Genomic DNA, 22,599 nt, shown 5'->3' with positions numbered 1-22,599 from the left:
GGGAATTCACATGCACACCCAGATCAGAACAGGAAAGCCCAGGCACCGTCTTTTTTGGCTGAGTGCCCATTCCCAGTCTTGTACCCCTCTAGTGACAAATGCACAGCTGAAGCCCCATTTGGTGGAAGGGAGTGTGCTCTGTGGACAGGCACCACTGGGCCATGGCGTCTAACAGCCCTCGCTGCATGGTGCGGTAGAGGTTTAGCAAACCGTGCATGGTAGCCTCGGGAAGAAATCCTCCTCGACAGATGTTGGCAACTGTGCACCAAAAATCTTCTAAGCCCAGAAGGTCCTGCTAGAAACCATTCCACCCATCCATTCAGGAAACTCCAAAGATGGCCAAGTCTTGAGGGCCGAGTTGGATGAGGTGTTAGTGCTGAAGTTAGTGCTGAAGTTAGTGCTGAAGTTGAGTACCACCCAAGTCTTTATTCACACTCCCCAGAGTAACAAGAGCCAGATTCAAAGTTCCCCCTGTTTTGAGGAACTTGCCCTGGAGAGACAGTGTCCAGAGGCTCCTTCCAGACCCTTCTCTAACCAGGTGATCACATCCACTTCTGATTTGGAATGCTGGTGGTACCCAGGCCGACCACAGTGTTTGGTTACTGCTGCCCCCAGAGGGCCAGAAGGCCTTCTCTGAAGTCCCTGCCCTGAGAGTTCCCTGGGCAGGTTAATTACCTTGTAAGAGGGGCCCCCAATGATTTTGTTTTCAAACTAAGCTTCAAAATGTGTTTCCTATCTCTGAACCCACCATGGTATATGCACAGGGACCCTTTTTCCGCTCTCTCTCTCTGGGACCATCAGACGTTCAAACTACCAAGAGCCAGTAGCAAGTAGGGCATTCACCCTTCTGCCACTCCTGTGAAGCCACCATTAAGACAGGAACACACATAAGTGCTCAGAGGCCTCCTAGTCCTCCAGGTTTCCAGGGAAAGCCTCACAAGGGACTCCCTCCCCAGAGTAGATGACCACTGACCACAATAGTTATGAAGAGGCACATTCTAGTCTATTTTAAGAGAAAGATTTTACAAAGGAAAATATTTTTCGGTCCTAGAGAAAAGGAGAAAGACCACTAACCCCAGCCCAGACCACTGCTCTCTTCAAGGCCACCAGCAGCCCACCAAGTCAGCAGACAGCAGACCCCAGAAGTAGTCATCAGAAGAATGCTGTGGGGGGCATGCCAAAGGACTCCCCAGGGCCACGCCCTCACAGCTTCAGCCCTCTCTGGACCTCAGTCTCCTTTTCTGTAAAACCAGAGTGAAGTCAGAGTGGTAGGTCCCAAGGGCCCTCCCATCTAGCCTGTCACAACTTCTGTGATAGCAGGACTTCCCGCCTGACCCCCAGGATTTCCCGCCTGACCCCCAGGACTCCCCTTCCTGGGCTTTTAAGAAAGAATCCTATGATTCAGTTGAAACCATTCATGTCAGAAATGATATCCACCATTGATATGAGACAGGTGCAAAGGGATGGGTTAACCCCATCCTCTGTCTTCCTAGAACAGAGCAGGGTGCTTTGCTGGCCTCACACTGGATATTTTTCCAAAAGATGTCAGCCTAACAGTTGAGGCAGTTTGGGTTTTTAAGCTGCTGCCCACAAACCCTCACTTGTTCCCCACAAGATATGAGCAGTGTCTCCAGGCTGGGGGAGCAGCCCCAGATACATGTCCCACGTCCCAGGGCCTCTACAACTGATCATCTCTGAACTTCAAAGGGCTGGTGGATCCTACCACTGCTCTATGCCCCAACCCCTGCCAGATCCACTCACTGTCCCCACGGTTGCCAACATCTGCCAGGACAATTTCCACAGAGTGCTGAGTGCCTGAGCCCTGGGCAGGCAGGAGTGACCAGCAGCACCATGGGAAAGCCGTCTTCTGCCCTCTCCCATGACTGCCCATCACTGCCTCCCCGTTTCTGGGCCATGGGTACAGTAGCCATAGGTGCTCCTAACACATTAACCGGCTGGACAGTGGATGGATGGAGCTTAATCTGAGATCTGGCCGCTTGGGCGGGGGCGGGGCCCTGCTGTTGGCAGAGGGGCCCTGGCGCCCTGTGCTCGGCTCGCACTGGTCCTAGGACTATAGCTAAGGGTTGGACTGAATGCGTCTACACGTGCTTCTCTGTCACCCCGCTGTGTGGTGCTGGCTTCCGCAGGGAGCTGGGCCTGCGACTAACAGACCACAGCCTCTCCGCTTTGGGGAATGGGAGGTCTGGGGAGGGTCTCAGAGGAACAAGCCAGTGGGAAAGATGCACATAGGTCACCCCTTTCTCCACCCTTGAACCTTCCCCAAATACGGGCCCAAACCAGAGCAGGCCTCTTCGGACACCACCCACCACCTTCCTGCCAAAGCTGTCCCCTCATGTCCCCAGTGCCTACACACTAGCCCAGGACAACCCCCAGACCCTGGGTCTCCTGGTTGCCTCTAAATAATCAAAAACCCCTGTGTCATCAAAGGGAGCCTCTGGCTAGGATAAGAGGACCCTCTAACCAGAGAGCTGTTTCTCTCCCCATGGAGGTACCTATATTGCCTGGACTTGGGTCTCTTCCCATGGGCTCCAGTAAAAGGGCCAGGGCCAGGCCAGGCCTGGCCTACCTAGGAACCAGCCAAAGTTATCAAGAAAACTGCACTTTCTACACCATTTCATATATTTGGCTAGTGGAGCGTAAGGAGGCCCAGGTCCCTCTGAATACAAGGCCAGGCTGGATTCCTGCCTGGGGGCAGTCAGGATAGAATCTCAGCTAAGGAAAGGGGGCTTTGGTCTTAAAGGTCTAAAGATACCTCCCTCACTCTGTCCCTACTTCATAGTTGCCCTCCCTGACCCCACCCCCCAGCTCTCAGGACCCCAGGGAAGCCTAGCTCCCTCCTCGTGGGTGACCCTGTGCCTGTTCTCATCTTCGCCAGGCCTGAAGACCATCGTGGGGGCCCTGATCCAGTCCGTGAAGAAGCTGGCTGACGTGATGGTCCTCACGGTCTTCTGCCTCAGCGTCTTTGCCCTCATCGGCCTCCAGCTCTTCATGGGCAACCTGAGGCACAAGTGTGTGCGCAACTTCACGGAGCTCAACGGCACCAACGGCTCCGTGGAGGCCGATGGCCTGGTCTGGGACTCGCTGGACCTCTACCTCAATGATCCAGGTGCAGACTGGCTCTGTGGCCTGCAGACACTTTGTGAGACACCCAAGGCCCTCCACCTACCACATGGGCTTCACCAGAGGGCAGGCCCCCAGGGCCTTTCAAAAGGAGCCTGCCCTTGAAGTTCCCAGGCTAGGCAGAGAGATGATGTTTGAAGAATGAGAAGGATGGAGTAAGATGGAGGGGTAATGTCTGGAAGCAGGGCTGACCTGGGAATGGAGAGGAGAACAGCCTCCCTGCCTAGGAGCATCCATTTAGAGAAAGGGGGCCATGGGGGGCTGGGGTCCTTGAGGCTTCAGGGTAGAGACCCACCCCCTTGGCATGGGGAATTTTCCAGTCTCTGTCAGTGTTCCTTACCAAGTGCTGATTCCACGCACGTGTACCCCAGAACCCTGCGAGAGAATAAGTGGGTGACTGTGGTGCAGCTGTGAGAGCCCCTCGGTTCGCTGTCCTGTGGTTGACACTACGATCCTCCAGGCTGGTGTTCAGGGCCTCTCTTGATTCAAGCCATCAATTTAGATCAAAGGTAGACACTGGGGCAAGGCCAGATGCCAGGCCACAAGCACCCAGAGGGGCCATTCTGAAGTTAGGGCCACTTACATGTGCGCCAGCACGCCACTCTGGAAAATAGAACCAGACAGAAGATCAATGAGTCAATGTGCCTGTGGTCCAGCTGTGACCTCTCGCAGTGGCTCTGAAACTTCCATGAACTACCTGAGTTACCTAGAGGTCTCCAGAAAACACAGACTGCGGGGTCCCAGCCTGAGTTTCTGGATCAGTCGGCCTGGCTGGCACTCTGGGTGCTATGACTCACCAGTTCCCAGATGCTGCTGAGGCTCCTGGTTGGGGACCACACTTTGACAACTGGTACCTTAGACAAAGGCCGGTAAGGAGGAGTGATGGGGACTGACAAGGGCCTCAGTGAGGAGAGGACAGAGCATGTGTCCTGTGTTTCACCTGGTCCCGCCCCAGGCCTGTCTGAACAGACCAGTGTTTCCATGGCGACCGTGGCAGGCATCTCTTCCACACTTTTATGCAGTGGAAGAGGGTCCAGAGTCGGGCAGTAGCCTGTCAAGGCCAGGCTGTGACTCAGCAAGCCAAGCTGGAACTCTGCCCAGGCCCTTGCCTCCTGGTTCATGGCCTCTCTTGACCCCACTCTCCTACCCCCAGCAAGTGGCTGGGAGCAGCTCCCTGTGGAGACCACTGAGGCCCTGCCCAGGCCTTCCCGTGCCTTCTAGAGCGGGAGGGACACTGACAGTGGCATGTCTGTGCAAGAGGAGGATGAAGGCCAGGGAAGCAACTGGAGTTGCTTCCAGTTGTAGGGGTCAGAGCAGGGACAAAGAAATAGAGAGTAACCACCAACCATGTTTCTACTTCCGCAAAGCCCTGGATACAAAGTGGGAACCCCGGTGGGCTGCCCACTGTGCCCCTCACCTTCTGAAATTTCCCTTGTAGAAAACTACCTGATCAAGAATGGCACCTCTGACGTGTTACTGTGCGGGAACAGCTCAGACGCCGGGTAGGTGGCACCCCCTGCCCAGGGACACTTCCCCCAGCCGTCTCCTGGTGCTTTCTCAACTAACTGTGCCCTCTGTGTATGCCCCAACCCTAGGGACAGGGAGGTCTTCCCTTGTCTTTCTTTCCTGTCAGGACCCTGACACCTTCCCCATCCAACTCCCAGCACAGAGGAGACAACTGGTGAAGAGTGGTCAGGGACAGGTCGGCAGGGAGGGCCAATAGACCCCTGAAGATGGGGGTAGCCTGGGATGCCCTGCAGGGCCTCCTATCAGCCCAACCTGGACTCCACTTTTTTCCATTAGCTCCCCAGGGTCCACCTTCCACCCCAGGCTTTACTCCCTCCCTGCACATCTGCCCCTCAGAGGTGAATGTCCTCCCCCAAAAGCCTGGACTGTCCTCAAGGCCAAGCAGGCCATGATCCTGGCTGCACCTGACTGTGGTCCCAGATGTACTTAGAATCCACATGCAGCTTCCAGAGCTCTGAGCACCCTGGGGTCTGGGGCAGGGTGACGGTGCATGGGTTGTTAAGAAAAGGGACACACGCTTCCCTGGTGGGAGAGGGGCTTAGGACATTAGCAAGGCACAGAACCCCTTGTCTGCGTCCTCCCCCTTGCCAAGTGCACCCCTCCCCATCTTTGTTCCCCCCCCCCTCTCTCTCTCTCTCTGTCCTCCCTCTCCCCCCACTCTCTCTCTCACACACACACTCCGATCCAGGAAGGCAGCCAGGGCTCCTTCTCTGGGAGAGAGGCTCCCACCTCCAGCTCCATGAGCTGAGCATCTGCCTCCCTGGACAAATGTCTGTGTGTGCCATGACGCAAGTGGGCACGTTCTACAGACACCGCTAGGCCCAGCCTGTCCTCCCCAGGGTCATTCCTTCACCCCACAGCCCTGTCTTGACCCCAGGCTTAGCCAAGTCTACTGTGCCCCCTCTCTGGGTGCCCCTGCTGTGCCCAGCTCCCTGTGGGGTGGGCAGACAGAAGAAAGAACATCCACCAGACCCTGGCACTTCCACTCTGGGAAGAAGCAGCTCTGACAGCAGCAGTGTGTCGTGTGGGTGGAGGGCGGCTGTATATAGATCTCAGAGAATACAGACAGGTAGAGAGAAGAGGGAGCTGGTGTCCCGAGTAGAGGCACAGCATGAACAGGCATGGAGACAGGACCCAGCAATGTGGTACTAGGGCTGTGAAGCTCAGCCCCACAGAGCACTGGGCTGCACAGGGAGATGAGCCAGGCCTCATGGGCAGAGGAACCCTCACAGCATGGGACAGAGTGCATGTCTGACTGCAGGACATGTCCCGAGGGCTACCGGTGCCTAAAGGCAGGCGAGAATCCTGACCACGGCTACACCAGCTTCGACTCCTTCGCCTGGGCCTTCCTTGCACTCTTCCGCCTGATGACGCAGGACTGCTGGGAGCGCCTCTACCAGCAGGTACATGGGTTCCCCGGCCCAGCAGGGGGAGGCCAGGTATGGGCTCAGGGCCCAGGCTGCAGGCGTGACTAGCCAGAAGTGACCCCAGCAGCTCCCATAGTGAGAGCCGCAGAGGGGACAGGGGCCAAGGACACTTGCATCTGAGGGAGAGGGGCTCAGCCACAAAGAAACTTTCTTTTTGCGGGTGACCAAGTAACCATGCCTTCCTACAGGACTCTGTCTTCTCTGTGAGGGGACACTCCTCCACCTTCTAGGGTGGGATGTTCTCCTGGGTGAGCACTGCACTCCCCCCAGGCAGGTAGAATTCTGTCCTGTGTGTAGGTCATTGTCCTCTGTAGGTTAGCGATGGCCCTCTCTCTGGGTGGGACAAGCTCTCTGAACCTTCCCCCCACACACCAGGTTTGGCCCTTTAAAGCCCTGGCACCATCAGACTGGTCACTTGGAAATGCCACAACCCAGAAGGGGCCCCAGTGAGGATGACCTCTTGACTCTTGCTCCTCCAGACCCTGAGGTCCGCGGGGAAGATCTACATGATCTTCTTCATGCTTGTCATCTTCCTGGGCTCCTTCTACCTGGTGAACCTGATTCTGGCCGTGGTCGCCATGGCCTATGAGGAGCAAAACCAAGCCACCATTGCAGAGACGGAAGAGAAGGAAAAGCGCTTCCAGGAGGCCATGGAGATGCTCAAGAAAGAGCATGAGGTAGGTGAGCAGCACAGGCAAGGAGCCTCCAGGTCAAGCCCTCACCTGATCGGGGTGGGGGGGTACCTGGAGGCGTGGTGCATGCTGGGTAGAGCTGGTTCTTGGAGGCATGGTGCACACTGGGTAAAAAGCGGTGCCTGCAGGGTAAAGAAATTTCCTGTGAGTGTGGCATCTGCTGGGTAAAGTTATTTTTCTGTGGCCATGATGTATCCCAGGTGAAGGTGGTGCCAGCTGGGTAAAAATGGTGCATTCTGGGTAAGGTGGTCCCTGTGAGCACATGACATGCTGGATGAAGAGATCCATGTGTCAGCCGGGCATGGTGGTGCACACCTGCAATCCCAGCAGCTCGGGAAGCTGAGGCAGGAGGATCGCAAGTTCAAAGCCAGCCTCAACCAAAGCAAGGCCCTAAGCAACTCAGTGAGACCCTGTCTCTAAATAAAATACAACAGTAGGGTTGGGGATGTGTGGCTCAGTGGTCAAGTGCCCCTGAGTTCAATCTCCATTCCCTACCATGAGAAAAAGAAATCCATGTGTCTATGGACATAGTTTATCCTGGTCAAGTGGTTGGGTAGTAAGGAAGAGCCAAGGTTGAGGACCTGAGTCAACTAAAAAAAAATAAGGCGAGGCAGTGCTTCCCTGACTGCCCATAGTCGCCCACATACTGGCTGCAGGAGACTGTTACCGAGCCAGCTATTAGAAGCCAGACCATAGGCATCCACTGGTTCTTCTCACTGCCCCATCTCCAGCACTCTCCTGGCCAGCTGAACTTTCTTGATCCGCTGCCCTTTAGTTCTGCTACTTCCTCTCCTCATCAACATCCCCTTCCACCTGCCCCACACTCTCAGCTCTTCCAAGAGCTGCCCACTTTAGCCACTCCTTTCTTCCTTCGAGGGTCTTGATTGTCCTGAGAACACTCTGACTTGGCCTGAGACCATCTCCATGATGCCCCCCCCGTTTGGGGTTCAGTGTGTGAGTCCACTTACGGATGGGGTGGACCCAACGGCCAAGAGTTGCTTGGCCTACCTAAGCCTGAGGTTGCACAGAGTCTCTCGATGACTGAGATGCCCCTCCCTCCACTCTCTTCCAGGCCCTCACCATCAGGGGTGTGGACACTGTGTCCCGTAGCTCCTTGGAGATGTCCCCTTTGGCCCCAGTAACCAACCACGAGAGAAGGAGCAAGAGGAGAAAACGAATGTCTTCGGGGACGGAGGAGTGTGGGGATGACAGGTTCCCCAAATCTGACTCGGAAGATGGTCCCAGAGTAATGGTAATCCCCAGCACGTGGTCACAGCCTTTGCAGGGTAGATCTGGCCACAGATGGCTATATTGCTAGGACTCTGGTAACCAGACACATCCCTGGGCACCCTTCCAGCTGTTCTTGTTTCCCAGGGACATTCTTGGTATGGAGGAGCCCTGGGCAGAGGAACAAGGTAGATTTGGGTGTTATAATAGCTTCAAACTGGGTCTAGTCCTCCATCATGGGGACTGGGGATGGGTCCTCACATAGTATAGGGTGGTAGGTGCCCGTGTGAGTGACAGGCTGGCCTGGCTACACCAGGAGGCTCCTGCCTCCTCCTCCCCTTTCTCAGCCTCAGCCCCACCTTCAGGCCCTGATGAACCTCAGGGTCCACGCTCCAGAGGCGTCGACTTGAGGTGAGGAAAGGAGCCGGAGAGGCAGGATGTCCCCAAACCCACATGGCACCTTCTGAGTACCCCCGAGCTCAGCCCACCCAGTTCCTGTGTGACTGGCAAAAGTCCCCAGTGCTCTGAGAGGTCGAGCTGGGCCCAGTGCCACGGGAATCAGGCCGTGAGCACGTGAAGGGCATCTTGGTCATGTCACCGCTCCCTGTGTCCCTCAGAATCGCCTCAGCCTCACCCACGGCCTCAGCAGGACGTCTGTGAAGCCTCGCTCCAGCCGCGGGAGCATCTTCACCTTTCGCCGGCGAGACTTGGGCTCCGAGACGGATTTTGCAGATGACGAGAACAGCACGGCAGGGGACAGCGAGAGCCACCGCACATCACTCCTGGTGCCCTGGCCCCTGCGCAGGCCCAGTGCCCAGGGACAGCCCAGTCCTGGGGCGGCGGCTCCTGGCCATGTCCTCAATGGCAAAAGAAACAGCACTGTGGACTGCAACGGGGTGGTCTCCTTGCTGGGGGCAGGTGACCCAGAGGCCACATCGCCAGGGAGCCGCCTGCTTCGCCCTATGATGCTGGAGCGCCCCCCAGACACGGTGAGCCAGCCCCACCAGGCAGGCACCAGGGAAGCTGTGATCTCCCAAACTGCCCTCCGGGCCAGGGGCCAAAATACTGGCCACGTGTTGATTGAGCACCTATTGTGTGCTGTCCTACCAAGAAATCTCTGCCTGCTTAGCGCTTCCATGTCAGTAAGGGCAGACTGGCGAAAATCAAAGAAAGAAGAAGAGTGGTGTGTGTGTGAATGCCTATGAGGTGTGTCATGGTGATAAATGAGGATGATGCTGAGATATTTCACTGGTAAGGTTTAGGCGCCGAGGTGACACGATAGTGCAAGACCAGTGTCCTGGAGGCCCTGACTGTGCCATCTAATCACCCTTTAAATTGTAGGGTCAAGGAAAAGCCATCCCGGGAGAGGACAGTGAAGGGATTCTGGGTAACGATGATTCACCAGATTGGAAATAAGCAGTATTTTACCAAGTGGCAAATCAATATCAGCCCAAGCAATAAGTGCCGTGGGGGTCAGAGCAGGAAAAAAGGGGAGAGAGAACCCCATACTCATTTGGAGGCTTTTGAACAAAGTCTGGGAGAAGACCAGGAGCCATACTGCTTTCTGAAACTAGGAGAGTAGAGTAGAAACTAGGGTGGTGTAGTAGAGTGGTGAGCACCCTGGCTCTGGAGACACCCTGGGTTTGGATCCCAACTCATAGCTGACCACCTGGATGGCTGTGGACAAGTTACTTTATTTCTCAGTAACTCAAGTGTCTTCATCTATAAAATGGGTGAACAAATACCCATCTCAGGAAAGCTGTGAGGATGCCATGAGCGAATATGGCAAGGCCCTGCAGACTATGAACCTTCTGATATTAGAACACGATAGTGACATGGTCACTACCGTCGTCTGGGCAAGTGTGCTCCAGACACAAAGAATAGCAGGTGCAAGGGCCCTGAGGCAGAAGCATGCCAAGGCCGTTGAGTCATGAGGCCAGCGAGGCTAAAAGAGAGGCTGGAGTCACTGTCAGAGGGGTTAGGGAGGGGCCATCCAGGTCATGAAAGGCCACTCAGAGCTTCTGTCACTCAGTCAACAGATCCAGAGACAAGCTGACGACTGCCAATCAGCTGTCTCAGTGTCCTTGTGACCTCTACCCGCCATCACAGCGCCAGAACAGCACACCCAGGAATAAACTGAATGTGTGGCTCAGACCCCGAGGCCAGCAGGGGACAAAGGCAGGCCAGCTTTCTGAGGGGAACATGACTGGACTGGCAGGAAGACGTGGTCAGGATGGTGGGGGTGGGGCTGAGGAGGGAGGACCCTGCCCCATGGCCCCATGTGCTCCTGCTCGGACTTGCCCTAGCTGTGGGGCTTGGTACAGGTTAACCTTCTTGTGCCTCCATTACCTCAGCTGTAAAGTGGAAAGAAAATTCATAATGTTGGGGCTGGGGCTGGGGCTCAGTGGTAGAGCACTTGCCTAGCACGTGGGAGGCACTGGGTTCAATCCTCAGCACCGCATTAAAAAATAAATAAAATAAAGGTCTCTAAAAAATTAATAAGTTCATCAGGTTGTGGCAAGGACCAGGGGAGTTAAAACAGAGCGGCACTTTGGCTAGTTTTTGCCTCCTATTCATTAGTATCTGCCATTAGTATCATTGAATAAAGCCTCCTGGGGTGCCTTGCAGGGCACCTGGGTGGGGCAGGTGTGTGAAGGGGAGGAACTGAGCAGAGCAGCTTCTGGACCCATCACCTGGAGGGTGGGTGTCTGGCTTCCAGGAACATGCAGCAGGCCGGTCCAGTTCTGGAGCCTGGGCCTCGGGGAAGCAGGTTGGAGCGCTAATAGAATTTCCTAATCTCATTAGGGAGCAAATCATCTCATTGTGCAGCACATGTCGGGAGGAATCTAAGTTCAAACACTTCATTACCGGGAACTCTGACTTCACCCCTTCTCACTTCTGTAGGGCCCATTTGTATCCTTAAAGGGATTAGCAGGCCAAGACGGGGTCATTTGCAAAGTTAAAGGAATTATCGACCAAGATGGAGACATTTGAAAAGTCAAAGAGATTAGCAGGCAGCGGGCCCTTGGGAATTCCTTCTCCACTTCCACTGGGTCCCCAGTGAGTGGCTTCTGCCCAGTTCTGGTCTGAAAACACAGCAAAGGGTTAGGCCTTGTGGTGCCTGATCAGGGTGAGAGGCAGGAGGAAGGGCCGGCCACTGAGGACCCACCTTCAGTTTATCCACACTGCGGGGAAAGGGTGGCGATTCACTTTGTCCCCATCGGTATGAGTGTTCCTGTCTGGAGGGCCAGACGGAGTCAGGAGAAGCCCACTGAATAGCCTTGCAGTCCAGTATCCTTGTGACCTCTACCCGCCATCACCGATGTTAGAACTTCTTCCTCCATATGTTAGAACTTCATCTTCATTTCCCTTACATCTAGCAAGTTAGAGACAGAGCCAGACTTCTCACCAGCACCTCCTGGTTCCCAACTGATTTTTCCATCCACCCACTATTTATCTAGTGCCATCCAGCTGTGTTGAGTGCCAGGTGGCATGGGGGCTCCTGTTTTCATAGCCATGAATAGAACAAGCCTGACCTCTGCACTCATGGAGTTCACCTGGAGTCAGGAAAACAGACAGAGAAATGATAAATATGTTCAGGTCACAGTAGAAAGTTGCTGGGGAGGGTTGGGGATGGGGGCTATAGGTTAGACCGCTCAGGGAAGGCCTTTTCAAAAAGGTGACATTCAAACTGACAGGCACATGATTTTAGGGAGCCCAGACACAAAGATCCAGAGGAAACAGGACCAAAGGCTCTGGGGAAAGAATGGGCTTGTCAGGTTGAAGGGACGAGAGGGCCTGGTAGGGCCAGGTGTGAAGGAAACATAAGAAAGGAACAAGAAATGAGTTTGGAGAGTTAGGATTTGAAGTATGTAGGGCCTTGTAGGTCATAAAAAAGTTTGGATGTACTCTGAGAAAGATGGGGAGCAGAGTGGGGGGAGTTGGACAAAACAGTGGTGTTATCCAGTTTATTTTTTTAGGGAATTCTTTTCTGCTAGGTAGAGAAGAAAGAGGAGGTAAGGCCAGTTAGTAGGTTATTGCAGTAGTTGTAGCAAAGAGATAATGATGGCTTACACCAAGATGGTTTATCAGCTGTTGCCACGATAATGCTGTGTAACAAACCATCCCAAAAGTCAATGGACAACAATAAGCCTCAATTATCAAGCTCTTTATCTGCACATTGGCCATGATTTGGCCTGTCTAGGTTGGGCCTGGCAGGGCAACTCTGCTTTAGGATACCTCTTGCTCACACTGTGGGTTAGGTTGGGGCTGCTCCGCTTGTCTTTGTTCTGAGGCCTGGGCTGGAAGGGTGGATTCCTGGATTCATGGAAGTTTTCTGGAGCACAAGGGAGGGCAAATAGCACAGGTATACTTTAGGCTTCTGTTCACATTATATCCACTTATATGCTCCTGGCCAAAGTAAATCTGCTTCAGGGGGCAGGAAAGTCTCCTTCACCCACCGTGGAAAGGGAAAAGAGAGAATATTTTCTTGGTGCTAACTCAAACCATCCTAGATGGTAACAAAGTAGCAGAGAAGTTGGGAGTACTTAAATGTGCTTATGAGTTTAAATGGCTAAATTTATAACTGGGTGTAGTGGCACCTGCCTGTCATCTCAGTGACTCAGAAGGATCACAGGCTTGAGGCAGCTTAGCGAGACCCTGTCTCAAAATAAAAAGGACTGCGGAGCTCAGTGGTAAAGCACCCCTGGGTTCAATCCCCCGTACCACCACCTCCAAATGGTTGTGGAACCTATGGTATTATTATTATGCCAGCGACCTCAGCCCTTTCCAGAACCTCCACTTGAATGCTTCCATGACTGGGAGCTCACTACCTTCCTGAACACATTTCACAGAGCTCTTAACCACTTGCAAAGGTTGACCTTAACTTGAGCCCAGGTCTCTTTGGTACCCACCCCACTCCCTGGCTCTGCCACACTGGGTGGCCCTCACCTGTCTCCCCCTCTGCCCTGCACAGATTGTAGAGCCCCACTAGTGCCCGCTGAGCAACCTGGTTCCCTCCACAGCTCCAGCCCATGGGCTGTGATTGTGCAGGGCCCTACTCCCATGAAGTTCTTGTGAGCAGCTCTCCTTGGTTCTGGGGAGCTCTGTGGAAGCCTGAAGACCACCTGCCAGCCAGCTCCATCCACCAGGCATCTCTGTTTTTAAGCCTGTTTTTTTTTTTTTTTTTACTTATGTTTTTTTTTTTTTTTTTTTTTTTTTTTTACAAATGACGTGCGTGCGCATGTTGGAAACAAGTCCAGCTGTGCAGAGCTGCACACAGCGAACAGAGAACCTCTGCCCCTCCCTGCCCCCAATCCAGTTCCCCAGAGAGCTCCACTCTAACAACCAGTATTTGTCTTCCAGACCTTGGTCTTGTTTTTTTATTCCTCCAACTGTTTGTCTTGGAGATGCTCCTATGGGATCATACACAGAACCACCTCATTCTCGTTGTTGTCTGTATCAGAATCCAGAGTCGGGTTGTATCTATAATTGATTTTAATATTCTTCCTATTGATTGGTTGCTTTGTTTTTATGGTATTCAGAACAGTGCCACCATGAACGTCATTTATGTATATTTTGAGTGCGTGTGTATAATTATTTATGAAGTTAGATTACTGGACAAGGAATTGCAGGGCCAATTTAAAATTTTCTTGGTAGATACAAACCTGCCTCCACAGAATACATGGCCCCCTACCAGCCACATCTAAGCAGGATTGCTTTATGCTTCTACTGAGGTCATCTTAGAGCATGTGAGATTTCTTTTTTTTCCAGGCTCTTTTGTGCTCTTGACTCCAGGGAGCTTGTGGTCAATTAAGACTCCCAGATCATTTTTGCATGTGCTAATGTATATGACAGCATTTGGCACACAAAGGACCTGTGTTGTGCTTGTGTTTTCCTAACCACACTCAAGAATCACTGCCAATGAGAGGTGGTGGAGAATTTAAAAAAAAAAAAGAAAGAAAAATGAAGGTAAAAATGATTGGCAGGAGGAATGGGAGCAGGGCAATTATTAGCTGGGAAAGAGTTGGACTTAGCTTTTCTAAGCCCAACATCTAATGTCCCATCAAGACCTCTATCCTGTCCCCTGTAATGTCCCCAGCCTGAGTCTGGACTGGCCACCCCAGGCCCAGCAGGACGACAGCTGGGAGCAGGACCCCCCCACACCCAAACCAGATTGACACATATCTTCTGATTGCACCCAGACCACACCATCGGAGGACCCAGGTGGACCCCAGATGCTGACCCCCCAGGCTCCATGTGTGGATGGCTTTGAGGAGCCAGGAGCACGGCAGCGGGCCCTCAGTGCTGTCAGTATCCTCACCAGCGCACTGGAAGGTCAGTCCCCTGTGTTGTGCAAGCACTCCACACTTCCGATCTAGGGACCCTTGCCTCCACCCCAGCCTGCACGGGCCTCCTCCATCTGACCGCATTGCACTCAGACTTTTCTATCCTCCGTAGCCTCAAATGTGCTTGCCTGGCCTCCGGTGTCTTGTTCTTTTCTAGGCATTCCCATGTCTGTGTATCTTCCCAGCATGCCCACATCTGTCCTGGCGTGTCCCAAGCTCTTATCCATCGCACCCCTGCCTCTCCCAAGCATCCCCTTAGACTCATCCTACCCCAAGCAGCCCTTCCCGTTTCAGCCCAGCCATACCCATACTCCTGGCATCCCAGGAAGACAGTGTGACCCAGTCAACAAAACCCAGCTAACTCCCTGGCTGTCCCCCCCAGAGTTGGAGGAGTCTCACCGCAAGTGTCCACCCTGCTGGAACCGCTTTGCCCAGCGCTACCTGATCTGGGAGTGCTGCCCGCTGTGGATGTCCATCAAGCAGAAAGTGAAGTTCGTGGTCATGGACCCGTTCGCCGACCTCACCATCACCATGTGCATCGTGCTCAACACGCTCTTCATGGCGCTGGAGCACTACAACATGACCACCGAATTTGAGGAGATGCTGCAGGTCGGAAACCTGGTAAGAGCCACCTGCCACCAGTTCTCCAACAGGCGTCCCCAAGCGAGGGGGAAGGGGGGAAGGGATCCTGAACACAAAGGGTCTTCCAAGGGTGGGAGGCATCCTGGAAGACCTCTGGGAAGAGGGGGTCTCAGGGTCAGCTTTTAAGGCCTGGAGAGATAGAGATTTGGAGTGGATATGGAGGGAGGTTAGGACAGCGACACAGACAGTTAGATGGATGGACAGATAGCTAGGCACCGCGAGAACATCAGGCAGAGCCAGATTTGAATTCTGACTCAGCTCTTACTGACTACGAGACCTCAAGCAAATCATTTAGTCTTGGTAATTGGCACAATAAGTATTTGTCAAATTTAATAAATGTAAAATTAGTATGACAATATCAACCTCATAGGAAGTTAATGAGGATTGAATCAGATAATGTGTATCATGTGTGGGGCTCAGAGTCTGATAAACAATAAGCATTCAAAATAAATGATAGCTGCGGTTATTCTCGTTATTGTTGTAATTATGGAGACTGACCCTGGAAGTCAGAATGTCTGAGTTCTAATTCTGATTTTTTTTTTTTTCCCCTTGAGACAACATTAAGTCTGGCCTCTTCACCGTACCAACAGGAAAAACTGAGACCCAGAGATAGGAGGTGGTGACTTCTTAGTCAAGGTAGAGTCAGGCATGGAGGAACTGTCTCCTGACCCACATGCATGGGCTATTTTGGCTCTGGCCAGGCACAGAGCCAGACCTTCTCTAGGGGATCATGGAGCAGGGCTGACCTCAGGAAGCAGCATGATCCTGGGATCTGTCACTGAGGCTGGTGGGAAAGGCCCTCTAGCCTCTGGGTCTCCGCTTTTCTCTCTTACAGCAGAACTAGCCCTGTCTCAGATCCAGCTGCTCAGGTGGCCCCCAGAGGCAGGTAGATCTCCCACACTGTAGAGCAAGAAAATTTTCTTCTTGTATTACTTTCTAAACCTGGGACTCTAGATAGTTCTCTGCAGGGTGTATTCCAATTCTTTCACTAATTTGAGCCCGTCTGGCTGTAATTTTACTTTTCTTCTTCTCTTTGCAAACAAAAGTAAAAGCTACATCTCAGTCTGTCAGAGTCTCCTGGCATTGCTGGGGTGTTGGGTGGTTATACAGGGTTTGGGTTGATGTGGTTTTATGGGAATGTGACCCCTGGTCTGGACTGAGTCACTTGTGATGCAGAGCCCTGGAAGCCTCCCTGGACCATCAGGCTGTGGTTGAGTGGCAGTTGTATGAAACTCCGTTATTGGCAGCAAGAGATACAGTTGGGTTATGGCTATATTTTGTTCTGTTTGAATAGCTTTATTGTTACTATGTAAGATTTTGGTTTTCTTGCATTTAATATATTGTAAATGGTTTAAATATGAAATGTAAAGACACAAAACCACAAAAATAAACATGGGTAAATAATCTTGATATTGAAAAAGAACTTTCCAAGCTTATCTCTAAAGACAAATTTTATAAAAGAGAAGGTTGATAGATTTGAGTCATTTTTTTTTTGGCCCATCCTATAAAAAAAGGTAGAAGGCAACTGAAACTTCTGTTCTCAACAACATTATGGACAGAAAAAACCCTGAAATGTCTATAATGAAACAACTTAAATGTAACTAAATACATGGAAAGTAACAGAATCTCCAAGTGCCCAGAGCAAAGAGGGGCTCAGAGGCCACACACACAGCGTTAAACCCATGAAATGGTTCTGCAGTTGCCCTGAGGGTGGGTGCTGGGTAGAGAGCTCTGGAGGCTTGGCGTGTCATGGCCATATAGACGAGACACAGTCTGGCAAGCGTGGGCAGGGGTTGGGCTGCTATAGTCCGGCTTCCAGAATTTTCTTTTTTTGGGGGGCTCACAGATCCTGAGGCCGAGAAGTCCAAGACTGAGGGGCCGCATCTGATGAGGGCCTGCATTTTGTGTCCTCACATGGACGAAGGCACCACGTGGCAGGAGAGCAAGAAAGACGGAGGAAGGAAAAGGAGGCCAAACTCTCCCCTTTTATAATCAATCCACCCTCCTAACAATGCCCTCTTCTATTCATGAGGGCTGTGCCCCCATGGCCCAGTCCTCTCTCAAGGGTCCGTCCTCTTCAAACCAACACAACTTGAACTTGAACATGAGTTTTGGAAGGGACCTTCAAACCGTAGTAGTGACCATAGGTACATTCAGTCAAATGGCAAACCAGAGAGGTCTCCTCACTGACCTGGGATGGTCAAAGAGGCCTGTCCTAGCTGAGGCTAGAGAGGGGGAAAGTCACCCCTGGAAGCTTGTGAGCATGGATTTGGCCTTATAGAAAGTCAGGGTTCATATTTATACCAGATTGCTCCCGGAGCCCATACCTGAGAAAATTGACATATAAAATAACCCGGGATGATCTGTGGAAGACCCTGAAAGAGGTGAACAGAAATTATCTGGAAAGATATGTCTTTAAACCAGGTCAAGCTAGATTCCCCGAATTATGAACCACTTAAGGAAATATCCCACTGTGAGCAAGAGTCACAAATACACACACACACACACACACACACACACACACACACAGAGAGAGAGAGAGAGAGAGGCTTAATCCCTTAAAATGTCATAAAGCAGAACTCTTGGATAGAGATAATAAAAACAAGAATATTCATAATAACTAAAGATGTGAGAGAAGGAAATTAAAACATGAAAATAAAATGATTTTGAAGAAGTACCAAACAAAATCTCTAGAAATGAAAAATATAGCCATTGAGATTAAAATCTTAGCGTTCCAATCTAATGGCACATGAATGCAGCCGAGGAGACCAATGAATATAAATTTATATATAAGGAAGCTGCTCAGGATAGAGTGCAGAGAGATGAACAGAAACCGATAGAAGAAAGGAAAACAGATCTGACATCATTTTCCAGCTTAGGCTGTTGTCTACATAGGTAACCCAAGGAAATCCACAGGGAGGCCTTCAGCTCTAGGAAGAGAGTTCAGCAACGTTGTTGGTTACAAGCTCAATATCACAAAGCGTGCACCTCGTCACCATTGACCATCGATTGGAAAACATAACTTTCAGACAGTTAACACATACCAGGCACAGTGGTGCACACCTGTAATCCCAGCCACTCAGAGAGCCGAGGTAGGAGGATCACAGATTCAAGGCCTTCTTCAACAACTCAGTGAGATCCTGTCACAAAATAAAAAAATAAAAAGGAGGACTGGGGTTGTGGTTCCGTGGTAGCGCGCTTACCTAGCATGTGTGAGGCCTGGGTTCGATTCTCAGCACCACATATAAATAAATGTATTGTGTCCACCTTCAACTAAAAAATAAATATAATAAATAAATAAATAGATAAATAAATAAATAAAAGGACTAAAAAGACTATGGATGTAGTTCAGTGGTCAAGCGACCCTGGGATTAATCCCCAATACCACGCCCCCCCCCCCAGAAAAAACAAAAAACCTTAACACACACATATAATACAGTTTATATGAGAAGATTATGAGACTATGGGAAAACATAAGACTTAAAAATTGAAATTATATGCCATTTCTATAGATGAAAGTCTGACTATTGTAGAGCTATTGATTTTTTCCAAATTAACCTATAAATTCAGTATAATTCCAATCAAAGTCTCATGTAATTTGACAAGGTAATCCCAAAATTTATATAGAAAAGTAAAGCTTATCAAGACAAATTAAGGAATAAGGTAAAGAATTTACTACTATATATTAAGATATATTATAAATCTAAAAACATTGTAGTATTGGAATAGACGTAGAAAAAAAATGGACCAGTGCTATGATAAGTCCTTAGAAATAGAACAATTCATATTTGGAGACTCAATGAATAACAGAAATGCATTATAAGAGGGTAGAAAAGGATGAACTATTCCCTAAACAATTCTGGAAAGAATAGTTAATCTTATGAAAGAAAATCAATTGAGACCCCTACTCACATCATACTCATAAATTAATGCTGAGTAATTTGATTTAGCACATAAATACAATAAAGCAAAACTTAAAAGCTTTTAGAATAAAATTAAGAGAAAATGATTTAATTACTTGACAAGTTTATACTATGAAAGAAAAGATTGCTGAATTTACCTGTGTTCACATTTATAATATCGGCACACCAAAAGATACCAAAAGCTAAGTGAAATCACTTTTCCACAACTAGAAGTTGACCTTAGGAGAAGCATTTGACTGGACAGACATGGAAACTCATGAAATTCAGACAATATTGAAGACTTACACATCAATAAGGAAAAAAGAGACAATTTAATGTCAAAACACAATATAACAGTGAACAAACAAAATGCCAAGCAAATCAGGTGGTTATAAACGCATGAAGTAAAACACAGAGGAAGGAAAACTAGAGGAACTTAATATAGTAGTTCTTACCTATAAGAGGGTACAAAATAAATTCCTGTGGTTGGCAAGAATGTGGTACTGTGGGAACTCTGTGTAAGAGTGAGGATTTGGTACACCCATCATGGGGAACAATTTACAGTATCTGCTTCATAACAGACATCCTTACTCTACAACTCAGGAATTTATAGTCTTAATAAACTCTGAGACTTCTGTACAGGGAAACAGAAATTTCTCTGCAGGATTATTGACCATAGGGAAATTTGAATCAATATAAATTTCCTCCATCCTTAAAAAAATAAAGAAATAAAATGCAGTGTATTCATAAAATGAAATACTGTACACAATTTAAAATGAATACATATACATGTATCAATATAGCTAAATCTCATAAACATGATGTTAAGAATAAAAGGAAAAGGGGTAGTTTTCCTAATTTCTCTTTCAGTAGATTCATCATTGATGTATAGGAATACATTCAATTTATGGGTGTTGATTTTATATCCTGCTACTTTGCTGAATTCATTTATAAGTTCTGGAAGTTTTCTGGTGGAATTTTTTGGATCTTCTAAATTTAGAATCATGTCATCTGCAAATAGTGATAGTTTGAGTTCTTCTTTTCCTATTCATTTCCTTTTAATTTCTTTCTCCTGTCTAATTGCTCTGGCTAGAGTTTCAAGGATGATGTTGAATAGAAGTGGTGAAAAGAAGGCATCCTTGTCTTGTTCCAGTTTTTAGAGGGAAAACTTTCAATTTTACTCCATTTAGAATGATGTTGGCCTTGGGCTTAGCATAGATAACATTTGCAGTGTTGAGGTATGTTCCTATTATGCCTAGTTTTTCTAGTGTTTTGAACATGAAAGGGTGCTGCATTTTGTCAAATGCGTTTTCTGCATCTATTGCGATGATCTTGTTTTTTAAAATCTATTGATGTGATGAATTACGTTTATTGATTTCTATGTGCTGAACCAACCCTGCATCCCTGGGATGAACCCCACTTGATCGTGGTGCACTATCTTTTGAATAAATTTTTGTATGTGATTTGCCAGAATTTTATAGAGAATTTTTGCATCTATGTTCATCAGGGATTTTTTTTTTTTTTTTTTGGTCTGAAGTTTTCTTTCCTCGATGTGTCTTTGTCTGGTTTTGGGATCAGGATGATATCAGCCTCATAGAATGAGTTGGGGAGGGTTCCCTCCTTTTCTATTTCATGGAATAATTTGGGGAGTATTGGTGTTAATTCTTCTTTGAAGGTCTTGAACACATGAGCATAGTCCATTTAATAATAATCGAATAAATTATTATGTGCATTTAAAATGTAAAAAAATGTATGGGAATGATCACCATCAGACTTGGGATGGTGACTGCCTTGGAGTGAATGCAGGGGACTTCAGTTTCATCTGTGGTGGCACATGGTGGGTCAGAACATGGTGGAAGCCATCGTTGACCTTAGGACCTTGTTTTAAAGTATATATGTAAACGGCTAAACTTTTCTGTATCTCAGTTTCCCTAGCTAATAATAAATATGGCATATCTCACAGGTTTATCATGAGAATTAAATGGTTTAATATGTGTGAAACACTCGAACAATGCCTGCCAATCAGCAAATGCTATTTAAATCTTTATTATTATTATTTTGTGAGGACAAATAAAACAGGATTTGAAACAAACATGGCAACATGCTAATATTTGGCAGAGTTTGTGGCGAGTACAAAGGTACCCACTATGTTATTCTATACTTAAAATATACATTCTTATTTTATAATTTAAAACATATGGTAAAGATAAGTAACAAATCAGGAAAATCATGGCAATGCATAGAGAAGATAGCATGGTAATATCCTTAATATATAAAGTATATTGATAAATAATTTTTAAAGCGAACATCCTAGTGGAACAATAAGCAATGTATATGAACAACAAGCGAAGGCAATTTTACCAAAAAAAAAAAAATCGAAGAAATAGCAAATAAAATAGCCTTGTCCTGTTGAATTAGAAAAGGTAATAAGAATAGGATACCCAATACTAGCAGAGAGGCAGCTACTCACACATAGCTCATGGAATTGGTGAAAACCTGCCCCTGAGGATCATTTAGCAGTGTGTTGGAAACACTAAAAATGATTATTGACTACACAATTCAATTTCCAGAAATCTGCCCCATGGAAAGAATTGGGAAAGTTGTTTTAAAGTATATATGTAAACGGATACTTATTTGTTTGTGTTTAAGAGGGGAAAAAAGAATGCTCATCACAGGGAAATAGTTAAACTGGTTATGGCACTCTACAGTGCAATAGGCCACAAAAAAAAAAAAGAAAGAAAGAAAGAAAGCAATGCTGTAGAGTGCATAATTGGCACAGAAGCGTGTGCACAGGGTGTTCTGGGTTAAGGGCAGGTTTATAGCATGTAGAGTGTGATCCCATTAAAGACATGCCAAGGTCAAGAAGAGTTTGGGGTTCCCCAGAAGCCCTTCCACTTGCTGGGACTCCACCATGAGCATTGATGGTGGGCTTCCTGCCAAGAGTCAGAGGAAGTGGGTCCCCCCACTCAGAGCCATCTGCCAGATCCCAGTGAGCCTATCAAATATTCAGAGATGTCTCCATCTGGAGCAGCCCCTGCCCACTCTCAGCAGTCATAATAAATGCCTCTGATGGTCATAACAATCGCCCTCTCATAAAGTGTCCACTTTACATCCATTAGCTCTAACTCTTAGAAACCTTCTATGGAGTTATTATTATCCCCATTTTACATATGGGAACGCTCAAGGCTCAGAGAGAGATGGAGAAACTGGCCCAAGATCACACAGGGCAGACCCTGCTTTATACTGCAGGTCTGACTGCCATCCTCTGCACATCTTAAACCATCAAGCTGTGGTCACACGGCCTTAGAACACCTGATCCTGTGGCAGGAGCAGGTACCAGACTTCATGTACTTCTCAAGCTTAGCTGTGCATTAGAGTCACCTGGGAAGGTTTTTTTTTTTTTTTTTTTTTTTTTTTTAATTCCTGTAACTGGAGTCATTTGGATGGGATCCAGGCCTTGGCATTTTCAAAGCTCCCAAGGTGATTCCGGTTCTCAGGTCAGAGAATCCGTGCATTCCAAACAGCACTGCCCCAACTTCCAGTAGCCTAGGAATCAGCACCAATGAGGATTCTGATTCGGCAGGTCTGGGATCATCCGAGATTCTGCTTTTCTAAAGAGCTCCCAGATGATGCTATTGGTACCCAAAGAATTTTTCATGTATCACTACCCCAAAGGCATTCCTAAGTGCAGGGC

The 22,599-nt window shown here is 48.9% G+C and overlaps 1 protein-coding gene across 1 annotated transcript in view; it reads left to right on the top strand.

Annotated features, from left to right (window-relative positions):
• Scn5a (sodium voltage-gated channel alpha subunit 5) overlaps positions 1-22,599 on the top strand; it is a 95,280-nt gene that overhangs the window by 34,627 nt on the left and 38,054 nt on the right. Inside the window, exons 7-14 of the mRNA XM_077795666.1 lie at positions 2,897-3,127; positions 4,580-4,643; positions 5,930-6,071; positions 6,575-6,772; positions 7,860-8,039; positions 8,632-9,003; positions 14,218-14,350; positions 14,744-14,982. Of these exons, the coding sequence (XP_077651792.1) occupies positions 2,897-3,127; positions 4,580-4,643; positions 5,930-6,071; positions 6,575-6,772; positions 7,860-8,039; positions 8,632-9,003; positions 14,218-14,350; positions 14,744-14,982 (1,559 nt within the window). The remainder of the gene's footprint in view (positions 1-2,896; positions 3,128-4,579; positions 4,644-5,929; positions 6,072-6,574; positions 6,773-7,859; positions 8,040-8,631; positions 9,004-14,217; positions 14,351-14,743; positions 14,983-22,599) is intronic.

Source organism: Urocitellus parryii, chromosome 3 (assembly GCF_045843805.1).
Source record: "Urocitellus parryii isolate mUroPar1 chromosome 3, mUroPar1.hap1, whole genome shotgun sequence".
NCBI lineage: Eukaryota > Metazoa > Chordata > Mammalia > Rodentia > Sciuridae > Urocitellus > Urocitellus parryii.
This window is presented reverse-complemented; position numbering and strand designations above follow the sequence as displayed.